Source organism: Colossoma macropomum, unplaced genomic scaffold, assembly GCF_904425465.1.
Source record: "Colossoma macropomum unplaced genomic scaffold, Colossoma_macropomum, whole genome shotgun sequence".
In the NCBI taxonomy this organism is placed as follows: domain Eukaryota; kingdom Metazoa; phylum Chordata; class Actinopteri; order Characiformes; family Serrasalmidae; genus Colossoma; species Colossoma macropomum.
In genome coordinates this window covers 2302747-2321826 of record NW_023494788.1, presented here as the reverse complement: position 1 = coordinate 2321826, position 19080 = coordinate 2302747, and the positions used below count along the sequence as shown (strand labels likewise).

Below are 19080 nucleotides of genomic sequence, written 5' to 3'. Positions count from 1 at the left end.
TCCGTGAGTTTGTGTGGTGTTATGTGTCAATAAAGAGCACTTATTAACAGCAGATCATGTCACTCCTGTGTCTTACTGTCTGCCAATCTCACAATATTTAACATCCAGGCAGCCTGCTAGGCCACCTCCAGTCTCTAGGAGGGGCCAGAGAGCCAGAACTGAGTAACTAGGGCTGAGCGGTAGCAGCTGTGGGTGCCCTATTAAAGGGGTCTTCACACACTGCTCAGTGCTCAGTCTTGAGTTCTCTCTGACACACACAGGATGCTCTGACTCAGCCGGTAACTTTGGTATCTATCTCAAGTTTTGAGCCCTTTGCTTTTCCTCTAGCTTATTCTCAGCGTAAGTATAAAAAAAGAAAGAAAAGGACAAAGATAAAAATCTCTTGAGTGTTCTCTCGCCCTCTGTGTTTAGAGAGAAGTGAGGGAGAGATTAAAGAAGGGAGTGTTCTGAGTTCAGTTTTGGGGAGTTCCCAGTTTAGTTCATCCCTTTTAAGCCTTTGAGTTAGTCATGATCCCTTTGGTGGCATGTCAGGTGGTTCGTTCCTTCGCGCTCCCAACTTCAAACATTAGGTTCGTGAGTTGGATTCTCACTGAGGGCGAAACCCCCCGGCGCGTAATACAGTGTATATACACTGCAGTGCTTAGTGTGTCACTCTTTACCTGTATTACTGATTCTTTTCAACAGGTTCCACAGTTCAGTCTTAGAAGCTGGTTGATGATTTTCTGAAGTAATTAAACACATTCAGTGGTGTTGAGGTCTGGACTCTGGGGTGGTCAGTCCATCGTTCAGCTTCTTTGTTTGATGTGTCCGTCTCCTTTTCTCAGTGAGGTTCTTCTTGACAGCTACACATCCTTTCAGACCCACAGCGCTGAGTCGTCTTCTCACAGTGGAAGGATGGACAGAAACACCTGTGGATGTTTTCAGATCTGAAGCAGCTTGATTTTCTCCTCTCTCTCAGAGATGAAAGCTTTAAGTGCTGTTTATCTGATGGGGGCAGTTTTGGTGTCTATCAGGTCTTCCAGGTGGTTGTTAGGAGTCACATTTTCTCTGTAGCTATTAATCAGTTTGTGAACTCCAGTTTTGGAAACTTCACTTATTTTCTTTTGTCGTTTTCCTTCCTGTTTTTCTGCTCTGTCTGGAAATTAAACAAATGAAGGGCGGTCTTTTGCAGAGTACTGAATGAACTTAAAAGGACACTCCAGCCAAAATGAAAACTGTAACCATCACTACATCTGTTGTAAACATGCTTACTCTCCTCCTAGAGCGGTGCTGCAGGATCTCTGGTGTGAGATTTTCCAGTTTAAAGACTGCAGCCTCCTTCTGATGATGTGTCTTGAAGGTGGGAGGAGTGTTTGAAAAACTACACCTGCTTTGGGGTGGATATTTGAAGGCTGTATTTTATTTGTTTGTTTGTTAGCTGGTGAATCCAGAAAGAAGGCAGATACATTACAAAAAATAGTATCTTGTCAGGTGAAATGATCTTGAATCTAGTCGATATATCTAACATTTCCCATTTTGAGATGGTTGTGCTCTTATCATAAGATTATCTAGCTTATTCCTAGACATTATTTACTTGTTTTAGGTAATTCTATTAAGTAAAATTGTCTCACTATACTGGCAGATCTTTTTGCAGATTTCAAGCTCTTTTCATAAAACAAGCAAATTATCTGCCAATATAGTGAGAAAATTACTTAATAAAATGACTTAAAACAAGTAAAAATGTCTAGAAATAAAGTAACTAATCTTAAATTAAGCTTATAACAACATCAACAGAAAAAAAACTTGATTTACTTGATCATTTTACTTGACAAGATACTATTTTTAGCAGTGTAGCTAACTTTATTACTAAGCTTGAATATCTTGCTGCAGCTGTAAAACTGTTGTAACTGGCTTAAAATCTTAACTACAGATGACAGAGCTGATTCCTTTTAGTGCTGGATCAAGTAAAAAGTTACCCTAATGCTAGCTTGGTTGTATTTATTAGCCTTTATTACACTGCTAGAACCTAAGGTTCTGTTCAGGTACATTTTTTGTTCATCAAGGTACAAACAGTGTAAATGTTCCCTCAAAGCTCCAACAGTGGTTTTAAGGTCTGATTGTGAACCTTAAATAAGTTTCTCCAGGTGAAAAGTTCGTATTTGTACCTTTTCATAACCGAATGTTTTAAACAGAACAGTAAAATAAAAGCCTGGAGACGAGACGGGGTGTGTGGAGTCAGTACAGCTTAGAACATATCATTCAGTGGATTATGGTTCAGTTATGTTCCCTGACTAAAGGTACTGAGATGGAGCCTTGAGGGTTCCACTCCAGTGATAAGAGGGGAACTGACCCAGCGATATCTTCGTACCTTTTTTTCTGAGAGTGTAGCTCAGTGGCTAGGCTAGCTTTCAGCATTCCTAATGGCTCTATGACGTATTTGTGTTAGCATGCTGGGTATTGTAGTCAGAGACTATTGACATGGAAATGATATATAAAATCATGAATTCTGTGGAATCGATGAGGCTGATGGACACAACGCTGCCAAACAGAATACTGAAATATTTTTGTAACCACATTTGTAACCGCCAAGGTTATTTTTTGTGTGATTTGGTACTAATACAAGACTCAAATGCCAAAATATTCAAGAAAAAACAAGTTTATTTTTTTCTCACAAAGCAAAAAGCTTCAGTCATAAAAAAAATGAAAGGGTAAGTTTTTGCGCCACTTTTTTAAAAATTGCAAAAATATAATTTAGTAAAAATAATCACTTAAAGTTCATTTGGTGAGAAAATTGGTGAATCTTTGGTACATTTTGCAAAAGTAGAACAAATTATATACAATATTTGGGGCAAAGGAAGAGAATTCTGAGAAACATTAAAATGTGGAACACTGTGGTAAATAAATAAGCGCGTTTGTCTTAAAGGGAGCCCTTAAATATAAAATACATCATCCCAGAAATCTTAACTCTCCTTCCCTGAGCGGTTATTGAGTTACGGATTGATTGCTCCTTTCAGCCAGCTCATCACGGCAGCCTTGTTCTGTGCAAGCCACTTGATGTTGGCGTTTGTCCTCTCGATGGACTGCTGGACGGCCAGGGTGCCGGAGCCGAAACCGACTTCACTGTTATCATCCCTGAACTGCTCCAGCTGGAACAACAAACGAGGGGAAGATCACACGGGTTAGCTTTAGCGCTCTGCAGCGTCTGTCAGCTGATCATGTTTGTCTCTGTCTCAATCTCAAATGGCTCCCTATGTAGTGCAGTATGTAGGTCATGAAATAACCAAATATCGCTTTACATTTCCAACAGAAAGCCAATTATATTCAGCCATAAGCTGCACGGCTCCGTATCTAACATTTTAGAGCACTGTTTTGGTGTAGAAGCTATAGTTTCCTGACCTATGCAGTGCACTGTACAGGGAGCAAGGAGCCATTTGGGATTCACTATCTGTACCAGTGGTCACCAACTGTCCTGCAGAGTGTAGTTCCAGCCTGCATCTAACATGCTGCTCCCCCTCTTACTTAACACTAATGCAGCTGATCCAGCCAATCAAGGACTTCTGATTAAGTCAAATAGGAATTTTAACAAGTTTTCAAATATTTCTGCATAATTAAATAGTTAAGATTTGAACAATATCATTCTGCTTGATTTGATATGAAATACGTTTGGCCTTGAACTCCATTCATGGTGGAGGGATACATAATATGCAAGGCATTATAAGGCAAAAAAGTCCCCAGAGAGAACTTATTATTTCAGATTTTCCACTATTTTCCATCATCAACATTCCATATAAACTCAGAAGACTCGTGTAGGTTCACTGGTGGTTTTAAATAGATATAGAAAGTAAATGTCTATATCTGTGTTGTAGTCATGGCGACCCCTGGTTCCTATCACCACCACTGTAAAGACATCTGAACCATTTCACACCAAACCACTCTGAATCACTCTGATTACACCTCACACACTGAATTATGCAAAAAAATGGAAAAATCTGGCAGATTGTGGTTGAAACTAAACTCTGCAGGAAGCTGGTTGGTGTCCTATAGTGATTCACGTTTAGTTGTGATATATAAGTTGTTACATAGTAAGAAGTGAACATACAGTACAGAACATACAGAACATACAGTTTAGAGTAACAGTTCAGACATCAAAACTATGAATTATCACATAGAGTTGATACTTTTTCAAAGAATGGTTCTTTAGAGAATTTTTCCCCTTTTGTAAATGAGTTTGAGAGCGAAGAGCCTTAAGGTTGAAGGTACTTCCACATAATATAAATGTTCTTGGAAGAACCATTGAATTGGTAAAGAAACCAAGTTATATGAAGGTTCTTAAGCCTTAAAAAGTTCTTCACACTTACAAATCTTCTTTCAAACATGGTTCTTTAGGGTGATTGTGAAAAATATAATTCTAATCTGGGTCCAAAATTTGACTGGTACAGTATGTAGTAAAGCTTTTCAATTATTTTGGGTCTGTGTTTTACTTTTCTTTTTCATTTCTTTGTCCTTGTTTGTGACCTCACTGCCGGTCATCGTAGAAGACAACATCTACTAACCTGCCAGCTACTTTATTTTTTCCAATATGTTAAACTCAACAAACACACAGAAATTGTACACAAACATTTGGAGGAAAATGCCACGTTTAAGTGTGTTCTCTGTAGAGGATGTGTTAACTGCAAAAAATGGTATCTTGGCAAGTGAAATTATCCTAAATGTAGTCAATATATCTAATATTCCAGATTTTGAGACGGTTGTTGAAATAGTGTGAGATTGTATATCTTATTCTAGACATTTTTACCTGTTTTAAGTAATATTATCAAGTAAAATGATCTCACTACGCTGGTAGATTTTTGATAATTTCAAGCAAATTTCTGAAAACTAGCAAAATTATCCACCAATATATGAGAATTTTTTGACTTAAAACAAGTAAAACATCTAAAAATAAGCTAAACAATCTTACAATAAGCTTACAACAATCTCAGCATGAAATATGTTAATAATATCGACTGTATTTAACAAATTCACTTTCCAAGACACTTTTTGTAGTGAACTTATTTTCACTTAGAAAAATCTTTAAAACATCATTTTAAAATTTTTGCATATGACTGTACCTGCCAGTATTGTGATAATTCCACTTAAAACAGGTACAGAATGTGTAGAAATAAGTTAAATAATCTTATAATAAGCTTATAAGCACCTCAAATGAGATTTATTAGATATATTGACCAGATTTAAGATAATTTCACTTGTCCGGATATAATTTGCACCGTTCAAAGACATAAATGCTGGGATTGCGTGAAGTTCATACCTGTTTGAGTTCAAACTCAGTGGAGAACCGCTTGGTGACGCCGTTGATCAGGTTGGAGAAAGAAAACGATCCGCCGCCGTACCTGCAGACGAATACAGGCATTAGAGCAGATGATATTAGAGCTCAGAAATAAATGGGACTGCATGTAAACAGAGTCGGACTCACTGTGTGAAGATGTAGGCCCAGTTAGCTCTGACGAAGTCCCACGCCAGAGGCTGCCCCACTACATTGCCGGCGATGGAGATGATGGTGGCAGTGGCGTCCTGCTTCCGGATAAGATTTGGATCCATTGTGAATTCCAGATAGCTGGAACAAAAACACACCACGATCAAATCACACGTACATCAGTGTAACATCCAATAAACACCAGAGAGGACTTTTATTTTATCTAATGTTTATTCAATGTTATAGTTGAGCTTTCCTCAGTGTGTCTCACAAGGTTAAAGTTAAGGTTAGAGGTTTAGGATTTGGGAAAGTTAAGGTGAATTTAATAGATTTTTAATTGGATTCACATGTTTAAAAGTTTGGGACCACTTGTCATAATAATATAACCCATAAATAACCCCAATATATTATATATAACATTTTCACTCAGTATTCAGTGACAGTGTAGATTGAAGTGTTTATAAACTTAAATCTAGTCTGTATTTAATAATATCTAATATTTCTCACTTTGAGATGTTATACGCTTATTATATGATTACTTTGTCCTTTTTTCTAGACGTTGTTTACTTGTTTTAAGCAGTTTTATTGAGTAAAATGATCTCACTACATTGGCAGATAATTTTGCTTGTTGTAAAAATATGTTTGAAAAAAGCAGAATTATCTGCCAACATAGAATTTTATTTGATAAAATGACTAGTAAAAACTGTCCAGACATAAGAAAATTAATCTTATACTATTATAACTATAACCATCTCAAAATTAGAAATGTACTAGAATTGACTACATTAAAGATTTTTACTTGACAAGATACCATTTTTATAGTGTAGTGACAATGTAAAGTATTTTGGGAAAAACAAGAAAAATTAAATATTAAGTAAGTAAATATTAAGTAAATATGATTTGCAATTCTCTAAATACTCTCTGTATTTATAGTAACATCTTCACACAAAAAGACTATGAATAGCTATTTGTTCGCCACTTCAGTTTGAGGTTTTCTGGATATTAATGTTTTTAATTCTTACAGTTTGTATAGTTTCCTGTATATTGATTAAAACCTATAAAACTCTGGCATCACATTAGAACCATTTTTATACATGTATCTGCAACAAAACTGGTTTCATAGTATTGAAAAAAGTGATTCCAAACTTTTAAACTGTAGTTTAAGCTAAAGATGAGGTGAGTGTCCACAAAACCTCCATCAAAATACAGTATGAGTGAAATTTCAGTGTGAATGTGCCGTCAGCTCACCGGTTCAGCAGCCACGGTGTGGTAGCGCAGGCCAGCGCAGCCCGCAGCTTATCAGCTTCAATGGCGATGGTGGCATTCTGGAACATCTCCCAGGCAAAGTCCCACTCTTTAGCGCCACCCGCAGCAATGGCACTGCAGTACACTGTGGCCCTCAGATTTGGTTCAATCCTGACAGAGAGAGCAGAGCTAATCAATAATCAATTCATATACATATAATCTGTAAATAATAAAAACAGTCAGCCTAATGAGAAACTGTAGAACAGACTCAGTTTATATCACAATACCTACATTTAGAGTCAGTTATTCATTCAACCTAATGAGAAACTGTAGAACAGACTCGGTTTATATCACAATACCTACATTTAGAGTCGGTTATTCATTCAGCCTAATGAGAAACTGTAGAACAGACTCGGTTTATATCACAATACCTACATTTAGAGTCAGTTATTCATTCAGCCTAATGAGAAACTGTAGAACAGACTCGGTTTATATCACAATGCCTATCTAGCTCAAGGAAACAATGTTAGTGGTGTAGGCTATGACACTAACATAGCTTGCTAGTAATTTTAATCCTTAAAAATCTCAATTATATAACATTGACTCCAGCCAGTCTGTCCTAACAAACACAGGAGACCTTCCAAGCACAGAATAAATGGAAATGCCAGCTGCCCTGCTAGAAAAACCAGCACATGTGTTTTGGATGCTGATATGCATGACCATGCTGAGGTGACCAGCTAAACCAGGTTCAGACCAGCATAGACCAGCAAAGACCACTTTAGGTCTGTCCTGTTTTTTTCCAGCAGGGTGTATGAGTCTAAGACTGGTTACATGGGCTCATTTAACCCTTTATGACAGTCTAACTGAAACTCACGGGTTGACGCTGGGGTTGTCCATCCACTGCTGAAACCAGCCCCTAACCAGAGCAGTGCACTCCTCCAGTCCGGTGCTACAGGCCATGCGGATGGCATTCACCTGGTTATACCTGCAGAGACAGAGACATTCCTGAGTGCACTGGAAGTTAATGTGAGAGTTCTGCTAAGAAAATAAAACTTAGTCAATCAACCAGGACATGTTTGGTGTCTGAGGTTCGCTTCTTTAGTTTTAGCACTGGAGCTACAAGGCTAATATAGCTAGCAAATAATGGAAGCTTATACCAATTAGCATGGTGCTCACATGCAAACCATGTGGAGTTGCTCAGTAGCACTAATAGACTTGATTGTGTGGTTTCTGACACTGTTATCTATAAACATGGACTTACATTAGCATTGCTAAAAACAGTAGCAGCCACTTGAAGTACTTTAGTCCATGTATAGATAACAGTGAGTCATACAGTGTCAATAAATAATCAAGACCATAAGAGATACTGAACAACTCCACATGCTTTGAGGCAGGCAGTTAGCGTCATGCTTATTGATCAGATATAAACTTCCATTGCCTTTTAGCTGCATTAGCCTTGTAGCTCCAGTGCTAAAACAAACAAAGAAACAAACTTCAGACAAACATGACTTTGGCTGATCAACTACATTTGGGGTAGTTTGGGACGGGGGGCTCCAAATGTTTCGCCAAACACAAAGCCATACTGACAGAAAATTAAAATGTGTTTCACTCTTAAGTTTTAAGACTTACTGGTCAGTGTGGCCTTCAGGGATGTTTGACCAGTTGCCGGTCAGGTCCTTGAAATAGTAGAAAAGTGGTCCCACCTGTTGCCCAATATAAGCCTAAAGGACAAAACACATCCTTTTAGAGCACACAGTTTTGACATGTTTTTAACACTGTGTGATAGACAGTGGTGTCAAAGCTGACCTGCAGGTAGCCATAAACCTCACTGCGGTCAAACATGAGGTAGTAATAATCCAAGTTGTCAAGCGCAGACTTCCAGGGCATGTATTCTCTTTCTACGGACAGATACTGCGTGGTCCTCAGAGCCAGTGTGGTCGAAATGATTTGTGCCCTGTCAACACCAAAGATGCATTTCAGACCCATCGATAAAGATATGATTGAATCTTTTTGCTGTTGAACTGCCTTTAAAATCTCACCTCGCAAGATTGAACGCATCATCGATGAGTTGGACCCGGTTAAGAAGTGGAATGCTCTGAAAGGCACAAGGGTTTTTGTAAATACAAACAATCTTTAATCCTAAATGTAGTCACAATTGAGCACCTATTCAGTCAGTGTCACCAGCATTCTCCACCAAACACCAACATTCTCCACCAAACACCAACATTCTCCACCAAACATCAGCATTCTCCACCAAACATCAACATTCTCCACCAAACACCAACATTCTCCACCAAACATCAACATTCTCCACCAAACACCAACATTCTCCACCAAACACCAGCATTCTCCACCAAAACACCAAAATTCTCCACCAAACACCAACATTCTCCACCAAAACCCATGTTCTCCATCAAACCTTATCATTCTCCACCAAACGCCATAATTTTCCACCAAACACCCATATTCTCCACTTAACATCAACATTCTACACCAAACAACCAAATTCTCCATCAAATACCAATATTCTCCACCAAACCTAATCATTCACCCTAAACACAGTGTTCTCTAGCAAAAGCCCACATTCTCCACCAAACACCACAATTTTGGAGCAAACAACAATATTCTACACCAAACACAAATTCTTTAACAAATGTAGCATTCTCTTTAAATACAACATTCTCCACCAAACCCCATCATTCTCCATCAAATGCCCACATTCTCCACCAAACACCATCATTCTCCATCAAATGCCCACATTCTCCACCAAACACCATCATTCTCCACCAAATGCCCACATTCTCCACCAAACACCAACGTTCTCCACCAGAACTTTCCAGCAAACACCCACATTCTTGCCTAAACCCCAACATTTTCTAAGAAACACTGTCATTATCACCAAACACCAACTCTCCCCACCAAAAACTACACTCTAATGAGTCATCATTCTAAAACATAAAGCTGACAAGCCAAATGGAGCAGGGTCCTAATTAACTTAGGCATCCAAAACATATTTATATCTTGTTTGTGTTTCATGTACAATTTCACACTGAGAATAATTCTGTTGTTTTAGGCAGTTGTATGTACCTCATGAGATGTCCGGAGTGTGGTCAGGAGTCGCTCCCAGTTGTCCATGTCGTAGTTCACTCTGTAGTATCCCGACACGTTGAGGTTGGCCACTATCCAGTCATTCCCAGTGACCTCAAATGCTGTATCAGTAGCTAAACATACAGATAGAGATTTAGGACGTTCCTTCATCTTAGCACTCAGTGGTAAACGTTGGATTCAACAAATGGAATCAGAAAAATCAGAATGAAAAACACATTATTACTTTGTGAAAATATAGAACTCTCCGGGTAAATAACAGTAAACATATAATAACATACTATGTACAAAGTGCAAATGTATCAACTGTATAAACCATATAAACTGTAAATGCCAAAAGGGGTTTAATCTCTGTGGCTTTGCATGTTTTTGGCTGTTTCTCTGTGATGATGGTTGTTAAAGCTCTGTTTCTTACCCTCTTTTGTCAGCAGCCAGAACAAAGACTGCTGCCCTGTGTTCTTGATCGACCGAATAGGCACAATCCACTCATAGCTAAAAAATAAATAGATGTTCTGTTAGAGTTTATAGATATTTGGAGGCTCTGCATGTTGGGTTTTGTATGATCACTACACTGTAAATGATACAACATACACTCCCTGGCCACTTTATCAGAAACCCTTCTTTTGTAGCTCCACTTTGCTGGTGTACGGTTAGAGACTGTAGCTCAGCTGTTGAATTACAGTTTGTGCTAGCCATCATCAACTGACAGATGATGAATAGAGTAAAAGGTAGGTGTTTCTAATAAAGTGGCCAGTGAGTGGAAGCACAAGGTTAGTGTTTCTAATAAAGTGGCCAGTTAGTAAAAGCACAAGGTAGGTGTTTCTAATAAAGTGGCCAGTGAGTGGAAGCACAGGCATGTGTTTCTAATAAAGTGGCCAGTGAGTGGAAGCACAAGGTTAGTGTTTCTAATAAAGTGGCCAGTTAGTAAAAGCACAAGGTAGGTGTTTCTAATAAAGTGGCCAGTGAGTGGAATCACAAGGTTAGTGTTTCTAATAAAGTGGCCAGTTAGTAAAAGCACAAAGTTGGTGTTTCTAATAAAGTGGCCAGTGAGTGGAAGCACAGGCATGTGTTTCTAATAAAGTGGCCAGTGAGTGTGCATACAGTTGTGACAGGCTGTGGTCAGTTAGACCTACCCGAACTGAGATGGTGTGGTCACTTCAGACTCAGCATCCAGGAGGAAGTGTTTCTGAGACAGATGGCCAGTAGCAGTGTCGATAGTGACCACCGGGAAACCCATCTGAAGAACCCAGCGGTCCATGATGGCGCTGATATTCGTGGGAAGGTCGGTGCCGGTTTCGTCTACAGCCTAAAGTAGTTTAAACCGCACACAATGAGTAATTTTTATTAAAAAACATTAGTATTAAAATATTATAGTGTATATAATAGCTTTATACATGCAGCTCATAATTCATCTGTGCTAATGTATTGTGCTGTGTTGATGACTGATAGCACTACTACTTGTTCTAAAGATGAACAGAGATAAAATAACTCACAATTTGGAGATGGTCCCAAAGGTCTGTGTACACTGTGTTGTCGAACTGGAAGTGGTTCAGGTAGCTCTGAGAGGAAAAAAGACAATAAATGAATTGCGTATAAAATAATCATTAGTTATGTTTTTATATGGTGCGGATAAAAGGTGAGTGTAGTGACTGAAAGAAAAATGGAACCTACACTGAGTCCTCGGGCAAAGACCGGTTCAGTCAGGAAGTCTGAGAGCATTCTCAACACAGACGCCCCCTGGAGGTAAAAATCACACACATTACTCCACATATAGAGAACAAGATGGGTTCCTTTCACACCTGGCATTAAAATACATCTGGGGTGATCCTATCATGATTAATGTGGCCAACCACACATCAGAGGAACTTAAACAAACACCCTAAACCCACATTTTTAACAGGTTATTTTATGATTCAAGACATCCTTAAATAAAGGCTACACAGTTTTTGATATTCTACAGCGACAGAAAGCTAAATAAGCTCTCAGCCATTGGCTGTATGTTTGAAGATCTATCAGCGTGATGTCAAAGTTCAATAAATTTGAATTTTTACCCTAGCAAGACGCCACATAGCTATGCAAATCTCCGCGCGCTGCAAAAAAACGGTACTTGGCAAGCAAAATGATCTTAAATCTAGTTTGTACATCTAATACTTCTCATTTTAAGATTGTTGTAACCTTAATTAAAGATTATTTCACTTATTTCAAAGCATTTTTACTTGCTTTATGTCATTTTGTCAAGTAAAAGTATCTCATATCTCAGATAATTTTCAAACGTTTTTTAAAACAAGCAAAATTATCTGCCAAAATAGCGAGATCATCTGACTTATTAAAATTCCCTAAATCAAGTAAAAATGTATAGAAATAAATAATCTTAAAATAGGGTTTCAACAATCTCAAAATGAGAAATATTAGATATATGAACTAGATTTAAGATCGTTTCACTTGCCAGGATACAATTCTTGGGCTATCTCTTTAGAATGACTTCATTCATTTTAACTGTTTTACTGTTATCATTTCAAATAGGTTATATATGTGATTTAGTGGTTGTTCTACTTTATTAGGCTATTCATTAATTTGCGGGATTTCTTTTCATGCGTGCTTCGTCCCGCTCCCGCCTGCAGTGGGCTGGTTTCCCTCCCGCTTCTGCACACAACACTGAAAATTGGTCCTGCAAGATATTGTGGCGGGTCCCGCGGGAATCTGCAGGAGTGCAGACCTCTACTCTACACTGATGCCACACGCATATGTTGTGTTTTGGATGCTGGTATGCTGGTCAACCAGCATGACCATCCCGGGCGACCAGCTAAACTAGCAACAGACCAGCATAAACCAGCTTAAACCAGCATGGAATGCATACTGGTCTGCTGTTTTTTCAGCAGGGTTGTAGCTCCAGAGTAAAACTAATGTTGCGAGCGCTCATCGGAAGGTTGTATATACCAGATGGTTAACTAGTAAATTCGATGCCCACCACTTGGTAAAAGAAAACATATCCAGCTTTATATGCTGCTTTTTCTGCTGCGATAAAAAGCACATAGATCTCATATATATCTGTATATTCACATTCAAGTTTTTCAGTTATGTAAAAGTTGAAAGGTTGTGTTGTATGTCACATCTCACAAATTCATCTAGTATAATCTGGAATCCTGAGTTTATCAGCAGTCACTACGACTTTGTTGGTCATCCGGGCACAACTTACAAGTGGGGAAATTGGTATTTCCCAGTTTCCAACACCACTCAAACTCAGCATAAGGAAGCTACCTTCCGCTTTAACTGTGTTGAACCCACCTTGCTGTAGGAGATGGCGTCAAACACCTCACTGATCTGCTCCGGTCTCATGACGTCCTCTTCCTTAGAGGAGAGAGGGTGGGAGGAGGCCAGAGCGTCTATGGCGAACACTCGGTGGACGTCCCCCAGCACGATCAGGTCTTTCTGTGGGAGAGCACAAATGGTTCAACCATCATACCACACCGAGCTGTATATGGCAAAGTTAAATTAAAAGAAGAATGGATGGAAGAGATGAGTGTCTGCTATCATACACTATATAATGACAAACATTAGCTTTAGCACTTAGCACTTAGTACTTACAATATTCCATGTGGGCTCAGCGCGGTCAGCTCCGAGATATTCAACATAAGAGGCAAAGCCTTCATTCAGCCACAGATCGTTCCACCACCTAATAGTCACCAGGTTACCAAACCACTGTAAGAGAGAGAGAACGTTCTTAATAAGTACAATAAAATGTCTCAATTTGACCACTAAAGGAAACTGAAGATATGAAAGTATAGAAATATGTGTATTTGTTAAAATGTATTTAAAATGTATATGCAGTATATGTGCAATACATGTGATGTTTTAAAATAAATGTTATAAATAAATATATTTAACAGTGATATTTTCAAATATTTACATATATTAAAATATATGCACATATGTAGATGGTATATACTCTCACTGTCGGAACAAAATGTGGTATCTCAAAAATGGTAACATTACAGGAGAAAGAAAAACATTCTTAAAACAATGAAAGTCAGTGTAAGGAACGTTTTTCAAGTAATTTTACTTCAGTTAATGCATTCATAGTGAGATTTTAACACAATGCAAAGAGTAACAGGAGCTTTGAAACTGGAAAAAATGTTTAAAAATGTCAAAAATAGAGATTTTTTTTGCATGAAAAAAGGTTTCTGTATGAAGCGATGATATGTAATAGTGTCAGTTTTTAATATTTACACATGTATAAAATACCATTACTGAATAATTAGTGATTAAATGTGTGATCGCATGTGAAAAAACGTGATCATGTGTAAACATGTGGCTTTTGCACACTTCACACGTGAAAAACGTGACTTTTCTGTCATATGGGCCGTACCATGTGAGCGAGCTCGTGAGCGATGATGGTGGTGATTCTCTCCTTATTCCCATTGGAGGACACCGCTGGGTCGTAGAGCAGAGCCGTCTCTCTGTAGGTGATCAGCCCCCAGTTCTCCATCGCTCCAGCGTTAAAGTCCGGCAGAGCGATCTGATCTGATTAGAGAGGCCAATGGATTTAGCACGCTAACTTACAGACACCAACTCAGAGGAAATGTTATGTACAGTAAAACCAAAGTTTACATAAAGATTATTACCAATTTTCCTCCTTAGTATAAATGTAGGCGACCAGCTAAAACGTTTGGTGTCTGAAATTTGCTTCTTTTTATCACTGGAGCTACGAGGCTAATGTAGCTAACAAGTAATAGAAGCTAAAAATCAAACAGTTAGCATTGTGCTCACTGCTGAAAAAAGACCATTAGAACCATTAGGATTAAAACCTGATGGTTTTGCTTTCCAAAGGAAGTTGGCTTAATGGTTACCATTATGAAACAATCAAGTGCATCTGGAATCAGTCCCAGAACAGCTGCTAAACTGTTGGAATCCTTTACACTGTGATGTCAGTCCATCAGGAAAACAATAAATACCATTAATGACTATTGGACACCACCAGGAACCGAAATTTTAATGGTTTAATAGTTTATGATTTTTTATGCCACATAATCGAGTCAATTAAAGAATTAGACAAGTTGCACTTTTATTTATTTTATAACTAAAAACTGAAAAAACATGTAGAACATGATTAAAAAAATGAGTACAGGTGTGTTTGAAAACTGCAGGGCTGAGCGGGGAGCCTGTCTGCGTTTACACTGACCTCTTCGATGGCCAGAGGTTCATGTATCTTCAATTTTGACTCATGCAACTTTAACAGCTCCACATGGTTTGAGGCAATGATCTAGGCGTGCAGTTAGTACCATGCTAATTGGTACATTCTTAGCTATTTAGCCTTGTAGCTCCAGTGCTAAAACCAAAGAAGCACACTTCAGAGGCCAAACGGCTCTTGGCTGATCAACTACATTTAGGTTACATGGGGAAAATTGTGCAATGTTGAATAAAGAAGGGTCCTTCTTGCGTCGTTGTTCCAGTTCTTGTCACTGTGTGGTTCTCACCTGATTTGGGGAGCGGGTATGAAGAATTGTAGTACTCCTCGAAGAATTTCAGGATTGGTCCAGTGATGTTGAGCGCATATTGTCCCTGACCAGCGTTGATGGCATCTTTACGGGCGAAGACACGGATCTGCAGTTGGAGAGAAGGACAGGCTTTATTAATGTAGGTATTTACAGCCTATCATACATCAAACACAGCCCAAAGTGCCCTATGGTGTACGTAAATAAAGCAGTGAAGTGGCGTCTGGAAAAAAAAAACTTAACGAATATGTAGACGCGGAATTTTCACAGAGAGATAATTACCATAACATCATCTGCTGTTGCATCAGTGGATATAAATTCACTGACGATAAACGCCAGCAAGTATGTTGACATTCTCTTGGTTTGTTCGAATGTTGTTTTCTTCAGAAGAGTGCCGTTTACCATGATCTCAACAGTCTCTGAAATGGAGAAAAAGGTGTCAGAAGGTGACAAAAAGAAATAGCTCATACACTCGGCCCAGTTATGTACCAAAAACAGTCATAATTTTCATTTAGATTTCATTTTACTTGTTTAAAGTAGTTTTATCCAATGAAAGTGTCTTAGAAATGGTAAGAAATGATACATGAAACAAGTAAAACTATGTGCCATTGGAATAAGACAATTTCATAAGATAAAACTGCTTTAAAAACATTTTTTTCTTGTATTTTATTTTTCAAATAACAACATCTTAATTCATTTTTACATGACCATTTTCAAACCTCTCTTTATCCCTTAAAAGTAAACAGGCTGTTTTTGATACAATGCCTTTAAGACTGATATATGTAAATGAGCTCTGTTTTTATTGGCTGCCCTATACTGTCCATCACATGAGTCCTTTAGATGCACATAAAAGGCTGCATTAGAAAGCTTTGCCTTTCCTGTGTCAGCACCGTTTGTCACTGTACAGCCCATCAGGAGTTATTACTATAGTAACTGCACTGTTATAAGCTGTAATAATACTGCATGTTATGAAACGTGAGTGATCACCGATGTCTCTGCCGTTGGAGAGGGCCGTGGTTTCCGGATCGTGCAGCAGAGTGATGTTGAAGTAAGCTTTCATGGCTGGTTCATCGAAACAGGGGAAGGCCTTTCTGGCATAGGTCGCCTGCATCTGAGTCGTGGCCAACACTCTGAACGAATGAAGTCAAATCAGAATTTAATTTTGGGATCCTGCAGACTCTCTTTAACAGCTCAGCAGTACACTTAACACTGTTCAGTCTGATTGATACTTTAAGATTGATCCTAATGTTATGAGAACCGCTTGTAAACTCTGCTTTGACCTGACGCCATGGCTCTGAAAACTGCACACCATTTCTATATCACACAAAAAAAACATATACAGTAGTGTGCAAAAGTGCCCCAGGTCAAATTAAAATGTTGTTGTTGATTTTCTTAGTGAAAATAAGTTTCCACACCCTCTACAGGGAACTTAAATATGACAAACGTCTGCAAATTTTAGTGCGCACTTTCTAGTTTTACATATTGGAATAACAAATAAAACATACAAAATAAAATGTCCCACAACTTGTGCACAGGCCACATTTTATCATTTTTTATTTTTTATAATTTGACCGGGGGTGCCCAAACATTTGCATAGAACTGTATATACTTATACTATCTAAAATGGTAAGTTTACAGGAGGTTTTAGGATTTTATTGCACTATTCACTATAAAATTTTTCATAAAGGACAACTGTTGAAAAAATCGAGATACAAGGTACAAGAACCTTTCAGTGGATGGTTCTTTAAGGCAGGGGTTCTCAAATTGGTCCTCAGGGACCCCCAGCTGGCCCACATTTTTGCTTTAAGGGAACACTACTGTATGTGTGAGTGAAGACCCTTAAAGAACCTCAACATAATGTGAAGGTTCTTCACCGCTGAAAGGTTTAAACTTGTACGCCGGAGCTAGTGACCATTTAGGAACTCTTAATATTTAAGAGCTAATATTGAACAGCTGTAAAACTTACTTCTCCTGTCCGTTCTCCTGGTATACGCTCCTGTAAAATCCTCCCAGGTCATCAGCGAGCTCCCCCAGGAACTCAGTGAAGAGCTTGTAGGATTCTCCCACCCTCAAGTTGCCGTTTAGCTGAATAACAAGATACTGAGTGGTCACCTGCATCCAGCGGTCCTTTATGGTCGGTGCAGGTGTGCTGCCGAGCGCGGTCAGAGTGGGGGCTGTGGTCAGGTTCAGCTTGTTGGAGTGAATGAGGATCAGGTCAGTTTCCTTCACGCACCTGAAGACCACACTGGAGTTTCCAGTGAAGATGTAGATGCCGCGCTCGTCAGGTTTGAGTCGTGGCCACAGCGTGACATCGTAGGTGTCTGGAAGAAGAGTGTCAGGGAGACGGTAGCTGTCCCATGGCTCAGTGGATGGTGCGGTTGTTGGTGCAGCTGTTGTGTTTGTGTTTGTGGTTGTGGTTGTTGTTGTCGTCGTGGTCGTTCCTTCAGTTGGTTTCACCTCATTGTTTTTGGCTTTCTCCTGAGAGTAGACCACAGACAGAGCGATGATGGTGGCCACCGCTGCCGCCCCCACCACGATTCCGACCACCCCAACAGTCTTGCTGATGTAGAAACCTTTCCCCATGCTGAAGACTGACTGGACAGGAACAGCGTGAGCAGCTGGAGAAGGTATCTGCCCAGCTTCTTATTCAGGCCCAGTGCTGATTCTCCACCCACCAGCTTTAATAACTCATCCATTAGCACAGACTGACCCCAGTTCCAGAGGGCAGCTGGCGCTCTCTCACCCACTCTGTAGGACGGAGTGGAGGAGCTACAGCTAAAGTTTGTAGACGCCTATTTCTTCTGAAATGAAGGGTATTAATAGTGAGTTTGTTCTCCTTCGCTGCAGTAACAGCCTCTGCTCTTCTGCAAAGGCTTTACACCAGATGTTAGAACATTGCTGTGAAGATTTGATTGACCATTAGTGAGATCGGGTACTGATGCTGGATGGTCAGTTCTGGATCACTCCAACTCATCCCAAAGGTGTTGGACACTGTAAAAAACAGCTCCACTGCTCCACAGCCCAATGGCATCGGGCATGGTGACTTTAGGCTCATGTGCGGCTGCTCAAGCGCTTCTCACTCTATTGGTCAATGCATTTCTGTGGAGATCATACAAGCTGAATTCATTCAGTGTTTGTCTATTTAAGCTCAGCAAGCCCTGCAGCTGACGCTTTGACTGGTGGTGCATTAGAGCTTGCCTGCTATTGCTAGACCTTAGCGAGAGATCAGCTTACAGTGCATTGATCAGGTCACTCCAGAGGCATTTTGGACAGTGTTTCTGGCCCTTTGGTCTGTACTGTGTACTGGCAGGGGATCTATTATGAGCCTTTTAGCTAGACAGGCTTCTGTACAGAGTGAGCTAGCCCAAGATCAGTTCATCAGAGCACTGTCTCCAAGCTGCGTGTCCACAGGCCTAAGGCCCTGGAGTAGGCACTGGGAAGAGAGAGAGCGCTGTCAGCAGCTTCACAGTGCACTCATATTACCAGTCCTGCAGTCGGAGCTGTAGAGGAGTTATTTGAGTCACCGGAGCCAGTGTGGGTGAAGGAGCTGACAGAACTGATCTGTGGGCTGGCTTCAACCACAGCCATACAGGCAGCGGCACAGGGCCACCAGCGCTGGGACGTGTGGCCAGCCAGGACATCTGGCTAGAGCTTGTCCACTGGGGGTCACAGTGAGCTGGACACTGCAGGTCACAGCATCCTTGTTCGCATGTCCAGAATAAATGCTGCCCTAACCAAGAAGAACAGCACTGGAGGTGGACAAACAGTGGCTGTGGTGGGGCGAACGTC

At 39.8% G+C, this 19080-nt stretch overlaps 1 protein-coding gene across 1 annotated transcript; it reads right to left on the bottom strand.

The window, feature by feature from the left end:
* Positions 1–2756: 2756 nt before the first annotated feature.
* anpepb (alanyl (membrane) aminopeptidase b) lies at positions 2757–17934 on the bottom strand. The gene is made up of 20 exons (XM_036568035.1): positions 17258–17934; positions 16279–16421; positions 15574–15710; positions 15274–15400; positions 14166–14320; positions 13385–13498; positions 13085–13228; positions 11471–11536; positions 11293–11358; positions 10933–11105; positions 10215–10291; positions 9782–9915; positions 8734–8789; positions 8501–8648; positions 8324–8415; positions 7569–7679; positions 6698–6865; positions 5450–5590; positions 5285–5366; positions 2757–3125 (listed from the first exon to the last, which is right to left on the bottom strand). The coding sequence occupies exons 1-20, from the start codon at positions 17872–17874 to the stop codon at positions 2970–2972; spliced, it is 2907 nt and encodes a 968-aa protein (XP_036423928.1). The 5' UTR covers positions 17875–17934; the 3' UTR covers positions 2757–2969.
* Between the last annotated feature and the right edge of the window lie 1146 nt (positions 17935–19080).